Genomic DNA, 17,492 nt, shown 5'->3' with positions numbered 1-17,492 from the left:
GAAACAAAGGTGGAGGACCTCCTTTTGAAAGGGACTTGCTCATTCATTGTAAACCAGATCCCAATAATCCGAATGCCACTAAAATGAAACAAATCAGTATCCTGTTTCCTACATTAGATGCAATGACGTATCCTATTCTTTTCCCACATGGTGAAAAAGGCTGGGGAACAGATATTGCATTAAGACTCAGAGACAACAGTGTAATCAACAATAATACTAGATTCAATGGATGATGCCGAAAAGGAAAATTTTCCCATCGAATTTTTTAAAAGTATTACTCCTTCGGGAATGCCGTGTCATAAATTAGAATTGAAAGTAGGTGCAATCATCATGCTACTGAGAAATCTTAATAGTAAATGGGGTCTTTGTAATGGTACTAGATTTATTATCAAAAGATTGTGACCTAATATAATCGAAGCTGAAATATTAAGAGGATCTGAGGAGGAGAGGTTGTTCTGATTCCAAGAATTGATTTTCCCCGTCTGACACTGGTCTCATTGTTAGAATAAGTTTAATCAACTTATCAGTCATTGTTTTTATCAGTGTTGTTTTTATATCATGTTTTTGTTCTTTTTATGTCTTTGTTGTTATTGTTTATTTATTAATCAATTTCTATATTATTTTCATATATATTTTCTTTTCTTTCATCTCTGACATTTTTCTTATAGAAAAAGGGTGAATAGCAATATTAAAATATTTCTTCTAATTAATTTCCTTTCAATGTGCATTAATTTGTACATTGGACCACTAGTATATATCTATTTTTATTGATTTCAGAGAGGAAAGGAGAGTGAAAGTGAGATAGAAACATCAGTGATGAGAGAGAATCACTGATCAGAAATCGAACCATGAGCTCCTGGTTCATAGGAGCTCAACCACTGAACCACTCCGGCTGGGCCAACTCAAACTTTTTTTAACCAAGACCCTTAGTAACAAATGCATCATTTTACTTTGTGTCTCAGAACACGCACATGTATCTGATACAATAGTTTTATAAAACTTATCTTTACAAAAGATAATCTCTGATATTTTCTATTTCATTTGAATTCATTTAAAACAAAAATTCAAGATGTCACACATTCAATTGATTTACTGGGTTATAAGCAATAGTACCTGAAAACTGGTCTTTGGCCTACAACCTTCCCTCTCCCTGTGTCAGTAAATACTAATAATATTTAGTATTAATCAATGCTTCTCAATGCAAATCAATACACACACACACACACACACACACACACACACACACACACAAAATCCTTAATATTCTCCATTGTTCTCTGGATAATGTATGTTTTTTAGCATGACATTTCTTTTTTTTTTTTTTTTTTTAGCATGACATTTCTATTCCACCAAATATGCCACTCCTTTACTAGTCTCATCTGGTGCCATTCTAGGTAGCACCACTATCACCACTCCTTCCTCTGCAAAAAAAAAGCAAGACTATATAATAGAAATATCAAGTCTTCTGTACAAAGGTTTCTTCTGCCTACTAGTGAAAGGCCTTTTTCCTCTCCATCTGACAAACTCCTCTATTTTTCACTCATGCAACTCAGATATCATCTATCTCCTCTCTGAAGCCTTTCATGCCTTCTGAAAGCAGTTAGTCCACTTGTGTGTTTCTTTAGTATTTTGGATACCTCTATTACCGCACTCATCACATAACATTTATATATATTTTACATGTATGTATCAATCTTCTTTGTGGATGATGAAATTATTACCTTTTAAGAAAGATACGCAAATGAGCTATTTCGTCTTCTCAGTCCTATCTCTTAACTCTTAGTTTTCATCAATAAATGTTTATAAAATAATTGATGGCCTCAGATCTGACTTGGCTCCTATGGCAACTGGAAGAGTCCTGGCCATGCCTGTTTTTCGGTTTGTTTTTTAAATATATTTTTATTGATTTCAGAGAGGAAGGAAGAGGGAGAAAGAGAAACATCAGTGATGAGATGGAATTATGGATCAGCTGCCTCCTGCACTCCCCCTACTGGGGATGGAGCCCGCAACCCGGTCATGTGCCCTTGACTGGAATCGAACCTGGAACCCTTCAGTCCGCAGCCGACACTCTATCTGCTGAGCCAAACCGGCTAGGGCAGTGGCCATGCCTGTTGATCCATGCCTGTTAATCAGGCGAGAGTGGCAAACCTCTGCTCCTACTTGAGTTTCTTTGGGTGGTGGAGCATGTATATAGTTGGAATTTATGTTGGTGTTATAAATGTTAACATAAATATTTGTAGGGACTCCCTATTAAAGTTTGTCATGGAACACTAGTACCTTATAAATGCACAAATTAATTTTAGAAAAATTAAATTTAGAAAATGCGATGGGACAAATAAAATTAGAATATGCCTATAATGGAGATGGAGTGGAGAAGGAGTAAAATGCATTTTGTATTTTTAAAAATTATTTTAAAGTCATATATCATAAATATAGTAAGTACTGGGTCCTTTATATATGTTACCTTTTATTTATTTTCATATATTATCTCACACATTCTTACAACTATTTTATTTCTGTTTTATATATGAAGGATCAAAAACTTAGAGAAGTCAGAAAACTTGGCCAAAGAATTAGTTAGTACATGGTGGAGAGGAAATTTAAGTGTCGCTAGCTCAAAGTATTAAGTTGTTTTCCTCATTGGTAATTAAAACTACCAAAGTAACTAAATAATTATTTATTAATGTAATAATACTTAATATTAATTAATATTATTACTGAGTTAAGTACCTGCTTATTCTTTAACATAAATTCATAAAATTATAGCATTTATTCTGTAATTGAAACTACTGTATGCAGCAGATTTGTTCCTTGCCCTCACAGGTAGTTTAGAATAGAGACAACAAACAAATCATTAATAAAATACAACTGGGATAGGTGCTCTGAGACGAAATGATAGGGCTCTGTGGGAGTAGAGGGGTACATAATTTAGTTGGGGGTGTGGGTCAGTCAGGGAGGGCTTCACTGAAGAGATGACTGAACGTCATCACTGAATGATGACTAGAAGTTAGCAAGTCAAAGAGTAGATGAAAAAGCATTTCAGACAGAGAAACCTAGTGGTTTTCAGTCTTTTTACCAGTAGAGTTGTGTGTGTGTGTTTTAAGTGAAGTTTTATGCTCAGCCACAATGTTTGAATAGATCAAAGAATTGCTACTCAGGTTAAAGAAGTGGGAATGATCTGCTCACTTCAGATCTTTACAACATGCCCAGTGATAAGGGACCCTTATATAGCTCGATGGAAACTCAGAACACAGTTTAAAAACCAGAAATCTAGCCCTGGCCAGTGTTCCTCAGGGGTTTGAACGTCGCCCTGCTCACCCAAGTGTTGCAGGTTTGATTTTTGGTCAAGGGCATGTTCCTGGGTTGCAGGTTCAATCTGGCCCCCGTTGGGTGCATGTGGGAGGCAACCGATCTATGTCTCTCTCACATCAATGTTTTTCTCTCTCTCTTTTTCCCTCCCTCCCACTCTATCTAAAAATCAATGGAAAAAATATCCTTGGATGAGGATTAGCAAAAAACAACAACCCCGAAACAAAACAAAAAAAACCTACACACCACAGATCTAGTCCAAATACTCCATTTTACAAATGAGAAGACAAATTGGGAAATTTTAAGGGATTTGTCTCAGTCCTCACTGCCAGTAATGAAAGATCCAAACTCAAATCCAAAGCTATGTGAACTGCTTCTGCAGCGCTGCTTCCTGCTGGAGTGTCCCTTTTAGTGGTCATGGGGACGATGAGGGTTTCTTCCTCTGAATAAGAACAGCATAGCAACGACCATCAACTATATAAAATTGTGTTTCTTGGCACTTACTGTCTGTGTCCTGGGCGAGGCAACAAGTAAACCTGAAAATAGTATAGGGTGATAAGTGCATTCAGCAGACATACAGATCTTATGGGAGCACAGGGGGAAAGGGGCTTCCTGGGGATGGTCAAGGAAAGCAGTTACATTGGCCTCTGGGGACTAGCACCAGAGAACATGTGTCTTCAGGAGTTATTATGAAGAGGAGAAGAAGTAATTTTAAACTATTTTTAAAGATGTTTCAAGTGAAAAAAATGGATGAGAGGATGATTACTACAGGATGGGGGGGGGCATTTTGTTATTTTTTTATTTTAAGATGGGGAAACACTGAAATGTTTTTATAAGCCTAGAGAAGAAACCTTTGGGAAAAAAGAGAAGTAAAGTGTGGGGGTGGGAAGGGGGTGGAAAACAGTTTCAATCCAGCCAGAGAACTGCCCTGGCAGACACTCCTGGCCTTTGCAAGAGGGCTCTTTAAAACCATCACTGCAGTTTTGATGTAGCTGTAGGGCTTTCAAGCTCATGCTGGATTCCAGGAGCTCCAGACCTGCTATATATGGTGAGCCCTGGCCATGTGCACACCTTTTATCCCTCCTGCCTGCAGCCAGAGTCGCTTGGTTCAAACACTCACACATGTAGCTTTTAGCACAAACCAAAGGCCTGTGCAGCATCATTTTACTAACATTGCATAACTATGAACACTGGTACCTGCTACCCATAAGCTTATTCTTTTTTTTTTCATTCTTTTTTTTTTAAATTGAGGTATTATATGTGTACATATCTTACCATTGCCCCCCCCCCACCCCACACCCATACATGCCCTCACCCCCCAGAGTTTTGCGTCCATTGGTTATGCTTATATGCATGCATACAAGTCCTTCATTTGATTTCTTATCTCGCCCACCTCTCCCTAACCTTCCCCCTGTAATTTGACAGTCTGTTTGATGCTTTACTGTCTCTGTATCTATCTTTTTGTTTATCAGTTTATAATGTTCTTTATTATCCATAAATAAGCTTATTCTTTATAGTGGATTTGACAGGCAGGCCTTAGGCCAGGTGTAGCTCTTGGAGGAGGCTCACTGTCAGGTGAGATGACTTCAGGAAGTGCCTCACCCCACTTGTCTATTTGCCCACAGACTGTCCCTGTGGCCTCTATGCTCCCCACATAAAGATTAGGCTTCGTGGAGAGGGAGTTTAGGAAACCATGTGGAGATGGCCATGTACACAGCCCCGGGAAAGAGTCAGTGTGCCAGCTCACAAATAAATAAACTCATTCATTAGCACATTGCTGAGACTTGAGTGTGGCCACGTAGGCTCTGCTTTCTTGGCCTTAGGTGGTGGCAGAGTACAGGAAACGAACTACGCGAAAGTCCCCTTTGGGATTCCTTCGTAACAGCCAGAGTGACAAACCTGCCTGAGTGCCCACTAGTCTTTATTTAATTCAAATCAAATCCGCTCTGAGCAGCTTATAAACTCCCATGAGGGAGAAACAAGGCCAAAACACAACTGGCATTGTCAGAGGCCCAAGCAGAGCAAGTGAGACAGGATGCTCTGAGCTGCCAGTACATGGCAGGAGGTCAGCCTCAGGAATAACAAGAATTCTTTTCTCTCAGATTTAGGCAGAGAGGAGGAAAGCATGGCTAGGAAAGTCTCGTTTCTTTGAACTCTGCAGGCAATGTTGTCTTCCTCCTTGTTTGATCCAGCAGGAAGGGGCTCTTGGACCTGTGCTGTCACAGAGTGGGGGAAACAGCCAATGCTGACACTGTGCTGGGAGATACTGTGGCTTTGGGGGAGGGAGTGGGCAGGGAAGCTAAGACTTCATTCCAACTCCTCTCTTCACCACTGTGCAACCTTGTTAGAGCATCAGTTTTGTCTTCTCTGAAATGAGACAGTTATACTAGACAGGTGGTTAGGTAGATTGAAAGACATAGTGAATGCAAAAGCATCTTACAGTGACAAGTCTCATATTAGAGGACTTGATAAGTTATTTGCCACAAGGCAGAATTTACATCTTAGCCCTTTATATTTTGATTTTCCTGATCAGTGATTCTTTCTTCCCTTTTCTCATCTCTATGCTTGCCTTTTAGAGATATTGGGGAGAGATTAGATTAGGGCGTGAACACTCCTTTTTTTCTTTACTTTGCTAGCTGGATTATTTGCTTTCCTTATATGTAAAAGAGATCAGTATTATTTATGAGCTACTGGAATCACTGAGAGGGAGGGATAGTACTGTGAAGCTTAAAACCTCAATAATAAATTTTAGGTTTAAGAACATTATCAAACTTGGAAGGGCAATTGGAATTGTTCCTAGACAGAGAATAATAGTTCATGCACAGATTAAATCTATACTTAGAGTAGGTGCTTAGTAAATACTTGATAAGTGAATGACTAAGTTAATTCAATAATTTTTTTAAATTATCAGATTGTCCTTCTATTTTGTTTTTTTCTTTAAATATGTTTTTCTTTATTTCAGAGAGAGGGAGGGAGGGATAGAAACATCCATCATGAGAGAGAATCATTGATCAGCCGCCTCCTGCACGCCCCATACTAGGGATGGAGCCCACAACCCAGGCATGTGCCCTAACTGGGAATTGAACGTTGACCTCCTGGTTCATAGGTCGATACTCAACCACCACGCCACACCAGCCGGGCTCTTACTGTTTTTTAAACATTCAGTCTTTTATTATTTTAACATACTTCTTCCAGGTAATCAGTTTTCATTTAAAAATATTTTTGTTGTCCTGCCAAGCCGGCATAGCTCGGTGGTTGAGCATCAACCTATGAACTAGGAGGTCATGGTTCGATTCTTGGTCAGGGCACATGCCCGGGTTGTGGGCTCGATCCCCAGTGTGGGGCATGCAGGAGGCAGCCGATCAATGATTCTCTCATCATTGATGTTTCTATCTCTCTCTCCCTCTCCCTTACTCTCTGAAATCAATAAAATATATTTTAAAAAATATTTTTGTCATAATCTAGATTGTCTCTTTTTAAAAATATTTTTATAAATAGACTATATTTTTAGAGCAGTTTTAGGTTCACAGCAAAACTGAACAGACGATCGTCCCTTTTTAAAGTTTATTTAGCCTTCTTAAGGGCAATTTTTATTATATTTTAACATGAAAGTTCTCCCTTCCTCCTTTTCTCTTCCTCCCAGAACAGCTCTGAAATTGTGAAATTGAATCAGTAGCAAAATATAATTTGATATCTCAACATTTAATTAAGCATTTATTATGAGAAATGTATCCATGATGTGAATTGGAGTAGAGCTGTTCTTTTCTTTAAACCTAGTATTCTCAGTTGTTGTAAAGTAGTTTACTTAATGAATCAAACATTATTGTTGTTTAGTCAGAGCCTGTGACAAGTTTTGTTTTGCAGTGGATACCAGGAGCGATTATTAAATTTTTTTTTATTTTTGTTTACCATTTTGAATTTGTTTCACTCATTTTCTTTTCACTTACTAACATACTTTAACATTTTCTGGATGATTCCTGATAACTTTTACTGATTTTTGGCAGGCTGTCTTCTTTGAGTTGCACTGGGTACGTTTACCTTCCCTGTATTAATAGTACAACCTGAGTTGTACTATTTTTTGGGTCTGTTTTAAATAAATTTTTAGTTTCTTTTTTTCCTGTTAGGCTGCCAGGAATTACTTTTTGTTGTTGTAATTATGCTTGTCTCAAGTTAGCCAGTCTTTTTTCCCCTTCCGATATGCTATTTCTAATGTGATGCTAGTTTTTAAACTTAAATCACTGCCTTTGTGAGGATTAAATGAAAAACAGAGTAAATGGAATCTGGAGGGTATGAGGCAGAAAAACAGTAAGACTCTGGGATCAGATCAGGATTTAGATCTCTTTTGATACTTACTAGGCTTGTAACTCTGGGCAAGTTACTTTTCTAAGACTCAGTTTCCTCATCTGTAAGATGGAGACAAGAAGAATACCAGTCTGGTAGAGTTGTTATAAGGATTAAATGAAATAATGCTTCTCTGTCACAGCACAGTGCCTGGTGCATAGTTGCGTTAGCTGTTAATTATAGCACTTGTTTATTTTCGCTATTAAGGATTTTTTTCTTCCTATTTCTTAGTCATTTTTAGAATAGGGAAAATTGCCAGATAAGTTGAATTCAGCCTAGATCAGATGTTACCCTAACAATTGCTAAGTCAATTAGTGGAAATCTATTATCTCTGGGATCTAAAAAACAGTTTCACTGGGGTGACTGTGGTATTTGTGGTTGAAACAGAGTTAGAGTTGAGATTTCTTCACCTACATCTTTTTGTAGCAGATTAAGTATTTTCTCAACATAAGAACAGTGTGTTTAGAATTGCTATCACTATGAGAAATGGGGAAAAAGGAGGCTACCATTTATATAAAAAGAATACATGTTCATATAAGTTGGTGGGTTATATGTGGAAGGATTCCTAAGAAACTACTGACTATGGTTGCCTTAGGGAGAGGAACAGGGAGGGTGGCTGGGGGATGTGGGCAGGAAGGAGACTTAGTTTCTGTTACCATGTGCAAGTATTACCTATTCAAAGCAGTTAATAAAGAGAGAAAGGAGCCTTAGCTGGTTTGGCTCAGTGGATAGAGCGTCGGCCTGGGGACTGAAGGGTCCCAGGTTCGATTCCAATCAAGGGCATGTACCTTGGTTGCAGGCACATCCCCAGTAGGGGGTGTGCAGGAGGCAGCTGATCGATGCTTCTCTCTCATCGATGTTTCTAACTCTCTATCCCTCTCCCTTCCTTTCTGTAAAAGATCAATAAAATATTTTTAAAAAAGAAAAAGAAAGAAAGAAAGGATTAGACGGAATGTGTAAGCTATAAGGTCAGGTGACCTAAGAATTGACCTTTGGCGGCTTGGTTTGGACATTCCAGGCATCTGACTGTCTTAATTTGTGGGCCCTGCCTTGTGCTGTGCTTTTTCCTTGAAGAAGAAAACATAGAAGTTCTTCACAACAGGAATACATTCTGTCCTTAACTACCTAGAGAATTTGTTCACAAACTCGGGGAAAAAATTAGTTGAGCTTTTAATGAGCTGAATATGGTGCTGGTGAATGGACAGCCCTGTGGAATGTTAGACTCTTATTTTCCCCGTTGAACTGATGGGAATCTTCATTAGACTTCCTGTTGATGAGAAGACTGATTCTTCGTTCTGATTTTATAACTTTAGTTACGAGTGATGAAATTTGCCAGAGAGCTTTATATTTGAAAGTGTTTTACATCAATTAAGTTTCAAATTATATTTGAAAGTGTTTTATATCTATTGAACTAATCAGGTACAATGTTTATGGAATAATTTGAATTTGCCCTCCTTTCATTTAGCAGGCTTGAATCCATACTGTGTTTTCTAAACTGTTAGTATCAGCAAAAATAGGTACAGGTTATAACAAATTTTGCTGGTTGTGTAGCTCTTAAAAGGCAGATGCACATGTAAGCTTATATTTCTGGATCAGACTATTCTGAATACCATAGTTCTGTTCAAGTAAGCATGAATTTGTCATTTTTCCAGCCCTGGTGATATTAATGTTTGATTACAGGGTTGAGCCTGGGAAGAAAGGGTTAACTTCTCAGAGACTCATCTGCTATCAGTGCCAAGGTGCTAATGTTATACTCCTTCTTCCTGGCTCTCCATTGTCTACTGAGTAAAGTCCAGACTTTTTTAGCATGGCATTTCAAAGCCTTTTATGACCTTGCTGGCACATTTTTCTGTTTCCTATACCTGCTCTACCACAAAAGCATTGTTCCTTTACATGTGTTGAGCTCTTCCATTGCTCTGCTCATAATGTTCCATCTGCTGGAAATTTTCTTTATTTATTTTTTGTCTCTACCTATCCAACTTTAGCTCATCTTTCCAAGTCCCAGGTATAATGTTCTATATTCCATGAAGCTTTCTCTGATCCCACTCAGCCAAAAGTAATCCTCTCAAACTCCATTGCACTTCGTACTTTTCTCGGGATACTTACAACATTCTCTTTTAGGGCTATTTGTATATATGGTGGATTTTGTCTCCCCTGGGAGACTAACTGCTCTCTGGAGGCTGGGCTTTTTTTAGCCATCCCTCTGATAATCCCCATATATATTCCCTCACACAGTAGGAACTCAGTTTATGTTCATTGAGTGAATTGTCCGTGTGCAATCTTGAAAGTGTCTTCAATTTGCTTGATCTTTCCTACCCAGATAACCATTTAAGCCTACCTATTATCTGTAACAAACAACTCTGAAACAAAAAAAAAATTTCACCCCATGTTAATATAGTTAGTAAGTTTATGGTCTGAGAAAATCCGTGCCTTTTAAACCTCAGAGGGCAGGTGTATTAACAAACTACAGAATTTTCAAATAAATGAAGAATTCCATTACCTCACTATTGCTGTTGATGAATTGGCCTCTGACGACACTCAAGCATCAAAACACACAGCTCTTTTCAGGTGAGAGGCTGACATGAGTGATTTGATTAGCTTTAAGAAAAAATCTTATGAAAAGGACTGAACTTTCCCCAGTTTGTTTCTGCCTTGGAATATGCCCTATATCATATAAAGTGGCCAAATCTTTTTCCGTGACCTGTTTTTATTGTCACAGTGTTATTTCTTAGGCACAAACTGGGTTCAGAGGTGCAACTTTAGAACCATAGCATCAGCAATTCCCAAGGTTTGAAGGGACATTAAAGATCAGGTAGTCACATGGCTGAGTTCCCACAAAATATGTATTCACCCTTTAAAAATCAGCAGTTCTCTATTTTTTGAGGTTATTCATTCCATCATTTGAATATTTAGAAACTCCCCTGTTAGAAAGTTTTGCTTTCAATATTCAATGCTGAGTAATTATTTCTCTTTCTGTGGCCCTCTCACTGGTTCTGATTCTAACTCTTAGGCAGTCTACTTACTGTTCTACAATATTTAAGGCAACTCTCCTGTTTTTTCCAGGTTAAATATCTTCTGATCTTTCATCTCTTCCTTTTGTCTCTTAAAAATATAATGTTCAGCCCTAGCTGGTTTGGCTCAGTGGATAGAGCATTGGCCTGTGGACTGAAGGGTCCCAGGTTTGATTCTGGTCAGGGGCACATGCCTGGGTTGTGGGCTCGATCCCCAGTAGGGGGCATGCAGGAGGCAGTTGATTAATGATTCTCTCTCATCATCGATGTTTCTAACTCTTCCTCTTCCTTCCTCTCTGAAATCAATAAAAATATATATATGTAATGTTCAAAACTATGGACAGTATTCCTATTAGAATCTAATCTGTGCTGAATAGGATATCTTACTTTATGCATTGAAGATCCTATATTTCCATTACTGTATCTAAAATCGCATTAATTTGGGGAGCAACTTCCTCTTCCTCTTGATTCCCTTAAAACATATACTGTTACTTAAGCCTGTAAGACTTTTTCACACATAGGTAGGCATGACTTGCCTATTCTGTACCTTTACAGTTGTTTGCTGTTGTTTTTGTTAATCCTCACCTGATGATATTTTTTCCATTGATTTTTAGAGAGTGGGAAGAGGGGGAGAAAGAGAGAGAGGGAGGAAGGAAAGAAGGAAGGAAAGGAGAGGAGAGGAGAGGAGAGGAGAGGAGAGGAGAGGAGAGGAGAGGAGAGGAGAGGAGAGGAAAGGAAAGGAGAAAGGAAAGGAGAAAGGAAAAGGAGAAAGGAAAAGGAGAAAGGAAAAGGAAAAAGGAAAAGGAAAAGTAAAGAAAGGAAAGGAAAGAGAAACACTGATTGATAGCCTCCCGCAGGCGCCTCAACTGGGGCCAGGGATTGAACCTGCAGCCCAGACATGTGCCCTTGACCAGGAATCATATCTGCAACCCTTTGGTGTGTGGGCCAGTGCTCTAACCACTTAGAAACACTGGCCAGGGTTACAGTTGTTCTTTTAGGCCGAGATACAGGACCTTAGATTTATTCTTGTTCAAATTCATTCTGTTATATTCAGCTCGTTGAAACAGCTTGTTGAAGTATTTTTGGTTCATGGTTGGGTCATCCAGCATATTTGTCTTCCTGCCCAGCTTCTTGTCATCTGCAAATTTGATAAGTATGTTTTCTTTTCTCCATCTTAGTTACTAAAAGAAATGTTGAGGCAGACAGGATGGGATCATTCCATTGTACCAGGCTATTGCTGGTAGATTTTAATGGGCAGGATTAATTGTTTATGGAGGTAGTTTTGTCAATTTAAACTGAATATTCCATATTTATAGCAGGAATTATCTTTTAGGGAAGTTGTCCTGTTGTAACTGCTTAGTAACTAATGGGAGATAATAGAAATAAGTATAAGTATGGTCATGAGAATGAGATGAGGAACTAGCTTGGAAAGTTGATAACCCTGCTTATATTCTTTGTTTGTTTTGTTAATCCTCACCTGAGGATATTTTTCCATTGATTTTTAGAGAGAGTGGAAGGGAAGAGGAGGAGGAGGAGGAGAAAAAGAAGGGAGGGAGGAGGAGGAGGGAAGGAGGAAGAGGAGGGAGGGAGGGGGGAGAGAGAGAGAGAGAGAGAGAGAGAGAGAGAGAGAGAGAAACATCAATGTGGGAGAGACACATTGATTGGTTGCTTCCTGCACACAGGAACCAAGCCTTCAACCGAGGTGTGTGCCCTTCAGTCTGCAAGCCAACTCTGTATCCACTGAGCCAAACTGGCTAGGCCCTGTTTATATTCTTATATATCATCCTACCTAATAATAGACAAATATGCAAATTGACCATACCTCCGACACACCCACAAGCCACGCCCACCATCCCATCAGAACGAGTATGCAAATTAACCCAAACCAAGATGTCTACAGCCACAGAGAGCAAGGTTTCCTAGGTAACAGAGGAAGCCAAGCTTTCTGCCAGCCGTTGCAGGCCTAAGCCTCCACTCAAGCTACAAAGTTTCAATTATAGAAGGTAAACAAATTCAAACAAATGGCGGCAGAATGGAGCTTGAGAGAGCAGGCTAGGGTTGCCGCCGGCAACAGGGGAAGCAAAGCTTTCCGCACACCCTGGCCGGGCCCACCCGCTTAAGGCAACAAAGTTTCAATTATAACCCCAACAGAAATGGCTGCCGGCCTCGGAGGGAGCCCCAGGCTTGGCTCTGCTCCAGGCTACAAAGTTTCAATTGTAGAAGGAAAATAAATTCCAGATACCAGGGCCTCCCCTTGGGTTGCCAGGGGGCGTGGCCGGCCTGCAAACCACCACAGGCCTCTCGCTCAGGCCGCCCCACGCCCCAAGGGAACCCCCACCTGATCCGGGACACCCTTCAGGGCAAACCAGCTGGCCCCCACCCGTGCACCAGGCCTCTATCCTATCTAATAAAAGAGTAATATGCAGATTGCTCATCACTGCAACACACAATATAGCTGCCCCCATGTGGTCAAAGATCCTGCCCCCATGTGGACACAGGATGGCCACCACAAGATGGCCAGCAGGAGAGGGCAGTTGGGAGGCACCTGGCCTGCAAGGGAGGGCAGTTGAGAAGGACCAGGCCTGCAAGGGAGGGCAGTTGGAGGTGATCAACTCTGCAGGAGAGGGCAGTTAGGGGTGACCAGGCCGGCAGAGGAGGGAAGTTAGGGGCAAACAGGATGGCAGCAGAGTGGTTAGGGGGTGATCAGGCTGGCAGGCAGAAGCAGTTCGGGGCAATCAGGAAGGCAGGCAGGCAAGCAGTTGGGAGCCAGCAGTCCTGGATTGTGAGAGGGATGTCCGAATGCCCGTTTAGGGATCGGGCCTAAACGGGCAGTCGGACATCCCTTGAGGGGTCCCATATTGGAGAGGGTACAGGCTGGGCTGAGGGACAACCCCCCTCCGTGCACAAATTTCGTGCACCGGGCCTCTAGTTAAATATAATGTTGTATTTATTAATTAAAATATATATAATACTTACATTCTTATGTAAGGTCTTAAGCAGGGAGAGCCCTCTTGGTTGATGAAAGGCAATGTTGTATAGGGGAAAGAGCCCTAAACTTGGCCCTGAATTTATCTATTTATTTATTCAGCAAACATATATCTAATGCCTACTATACTTAAGCCCTGGTAATACAATGATAAAAAACAAACAAACCCACCAGACTTGAACTTTGCTTTCAATGGAGTTTACATTCTAATGGGGCAAACAATTTTATAAATACATAGATGAAATAAAATATTTTCTGTGATTTATATTCTTTTTTTTTTTTTTTTTTTTTTTTTTTTTTAAATATACTTTATTGATTTTTTACAGAGAGGAAGAGAGAGGGATAGAGAGTTAGAAACATCGATGAGAGAGAATCATCGATCAGCTGCCTCCTGCACACCCCCTACTGGGGATGTGCCCGCAACCAAGGTACATGCCCCTGACCGGAATCGAACCCGGGACCTTTCAGTCCACAGGCCGACGCTCCATCCACTGAGCCAAACCGGTCCTGGCTGTGATTTATATTCTTTACAAATGCTGTCCAACAGAAATAAAATGCAAGCCACATATTTAATTTAAAAGTAGCTCCATTTAAAAAAGGTAAAAGAAAAAAAATGAACTTAATTTTAATAGTAGATTTTATTGAACTCAATATATCTGAAATAACATTTCAACATGTAGGCAGTGTAAAAGTTTTGAGATATTTATATTCTTTTTCTTGAACTAAATCTTTGAAATCTTACTTATACCACATCTCATTGAATTAGCCACATTTAAAGTGTTTAAATAGCCACATTTAGCTGGTAGCTTCCATATTGGACAGCACAGTACTTTACCCACCTTTATAGACTACTCTGTGGCTGGGCAAATTACTTGCCTTCTGTGGGACTCCTGTTTTCATCAGTAATGAAGGATTCAGACTTATCTTCTACAATTAAAAATGGTTCCTTCATGTGTGAGGGGGACCTTCTGAGTTGCTCTAAACAATCTATATATTTTTTAATAAATATTTTTATTTATTTCAGAGAGAAAGGGAGAGAAAGAGAGAAACATCAATGATGAGAGAGAATTATTGATCGGCTGCCTCCTGCATACCCCATACTGGGGATCAAGCCTGCAACCTGGGCATGTGCCCTGACCAGGAATCGAACCGTGATCTGGTTCATAGGTCAGCACTCAACCATTGAGCCATGTCGACCGGGCAATAATCTATATCTTGATTTGGATGGTACTTACGTGGATGTATATAACATGTAAAAATTCATTAAGTTGTACACTTAAGATTTTGTACTTTAAGGTATCTATATTATACCTCAGTAAAAGTTTTTTATTATTATATTTAAATTTTTATTTTATTGTTTAAAGTATTACAAATAGTAGTATATATGTCTCCTTTTTTTCCCCATTGACTTTCCCCCAGCCTCCATCATTTCCAGTTTTTTTATTCTGTGCTCTGCTGAAATCACTCAGATGAACTGTCCTTCAGGGGAAATGTGTGATGTGAAAAATGGAAACAGCCAGTGACTCTTTATCTCTTCTTCCCACACAGGATGTGTCTAGTCCGAATGAAGCAGGAAGGCCGGACTGGGAAATACATGTGTCGTACCATAGTTCATTTTATGTGGGAGGATGTTGAGCAGCGTGGCAGAGTCATGGGGGTAAGTGAGTGCTTTAGATTCTGGTCCTGAAAAACTCCAATGAGGGATTGAGTTGAAGTTTTATCTATTTTATTTTTCAATTACAGGTTTACATTCAATATTATTTTGTATTAATTTCCAGTGTACAACATAGTGGTAGACGATCATACACTTTTCAAAGTGGTCTCCCTGATATTTCAAGTACCAACCTGGCACCATACATAGTTATTACAATACTAGAGGCCCGTTGCATGATATTTGTGCAAGAATAGGCCTTCCTTCCCCTGGCTTCACTTCCAGCTGTCCGGGAGCCGGCACGTCCCCACTCCCGGCCCGCCCGGAGCCGGCAAGTCCCCACTCCCCGGCCGCCCGCAGCACCGCTCCAGCAGCTCCCTCTGTTGCCCCCCTTCCCCTCATAGCAGGCATCACGCCCCTCCTGGCAGCTCCATGCCTGCATATGCAAATTAACCTCCATCTTTGTTGGGTTAATTTGTATACTCACTCTGATTGGCTGTGGGCATAGCAGAGTGATGGTTAATTTGCATGTTTCTCTTTTATTAGGTAAGATTATTGACTATATTTCCTATGCTATACTTTACATCCCCATGATTATTTTGTTACTACCAATTTGTACTTCTTAATTCCATCACCATTTTCATCCATTCCCTCAACCCCCTTCCCCTCTGGCAACCATCAGTCTGTTCTCTGTATCTATAAGTCTGTTTCTATTTTGTTTATTTTGTTATTTAGATTCCACACATAAATGGAATCATATGCTATTTGCCTTTTTCTGTCTGACTTATTTCACTTAGCATAATCCCTCTAGGTCTATCCATTTCATCACAAATGGTAAAATTTCATTCTTTCTTTATATCTCTGCCTAATATCCCTTTGCATATGTTTACCACACCTTTTTTATCCATTTGTCTATTTTGGGGCACTTTAGTTGCTTCCATATTTTGGCTATTGTAAATAATGCTGCAATGAACATAGGGATGCATATATTCTTTTGAATTAGTGTTTTGGGTTTCTTCAGATATATACCCAGAAGTGGATTCGCTGGATCATAAATAAGTTCCATTTTTAATTTTTTGAGGAACCTCCATACTGTTTTCCATGGTGGCTGCACCAGTCTGCATTCCCACCAACAGTGCATGAGGTTTCACTTTTCTCCATATCCTCACCAATAGTTGTTGCTTGTTGATTTATTGATGATAGCCATTCTGACAGGTGTGAGGTACTATCTCATTATGGTTTTAATGTGTATGGGTTAATATAATATAGTTTCTTTCATTACAGAGCAGAGCTCTCCCTATAGATTGAGAAGTAAACTAAGTTTGTAGATGTATTATAAAAATCATACATCTTCATAGAATAACATGATTAGTGACGTTGAACATCTTTTCATATATCTGTTGGCCATCTGTTAAGTCCTCTTTGGAGAAGTGTCTATTCGGGTCCTCTGCCTACTTTTTTAATTGGATTATTTGGGGATTTTTTTTGGTGGTGGTGTTGTATGAGTTTCTAAATTTTGGATATTAACCCCTTATTGGATGTATCATTGGTGAATATCTTCTCCTATTCAGTGGGTTATCTTTTTGTTTGGTGGATGGTTTCCTTTGCTGTGCAAAAAAATTTTAGTTTGATGTAATTCCATTTGTTTATTTTTCTTTCGTTTCTCCTGCCCAAGGAGATATGTTAGCAAAAATATTGCTAAGAGAAATATCAGAGATTTTACTGCCTAAGTTTTCTTCTAAGAGTTTTATGGTTTCGAGTCTTACAGTTAAGTCTTTAACCCATTTTGTGTTTATAGAATGGCTTTGCTTGTAGATTTCTGTGAAATGCTGAATAATGCCTAGTAGTAATTCAGCTAGAGTCACTTTGCCTCAATGGAGACAGACATGCCATACATACTTTATATGTTTGCACACATTATCATGTTTTGTCAGTGAGGACATCCTCTGTGTGGAATTATTAAACCCAAATCATGGTGATAAGAGAGATGGATTTGGTGAATGGAGGAAATCAAGTAATAACCCAGTTTAAGCATGTTACACTTTTGACACTGATTCAATGTTTGAACCAGTCCTCCTCTAATTAAGTTCGGATGAAAAGACCCTGGCAATGGACCTGCACTGTGCTCAGGAATGGAAAAATAGGCAGCTTGATCACCAACAACCTAGAATACTTTGGCAAGGTACTACTGAAA

The 17,492-nt window shown here is 39.5% G+C and overlaps 1 protein-coding gene across 2 annotated transcripts in view; it reads left to right on the top strand.

Annotated features, from left to right (window-relative positions):
* The window catches only part of UQCC1 (ubiquinol-cytochrome c reductase complex assembly factor 1), a 117,596-nt gene that overhangs the window by 50,474 nt on the left and 49,630 nt on the right, over positions 1–17,492 (top strand). For both annotated transcript variants that reach the window (XM_079784067.1, XM_079784068.1), the window contains exon 7: positions 15,196–15,304. In XM_079784067.1, coding sequence (XP_079640193.1) covers positions 15,196–15,304 — 109 coding nt within the window. The remainder of the gene's footprint in view (positions 1–15,195; positions 15,305–17,492) is intronic.

Source organism: Cnephaeus nilssonii, assembly GCF_951640355.1.
Source record: "Cnephaeus nilssonii genome assembly, chromosome: 11".
Taxonomy (NCBI): Eukaryota; Metazoa; Chordata; class Mammalia; order Chiroptera; family Vespertilionidae; genus Cnephaeus; species Cnephaeus nilssonii.
This window is presented reverse-complemented; position numbering and strand designations above follow the sequence as displayed.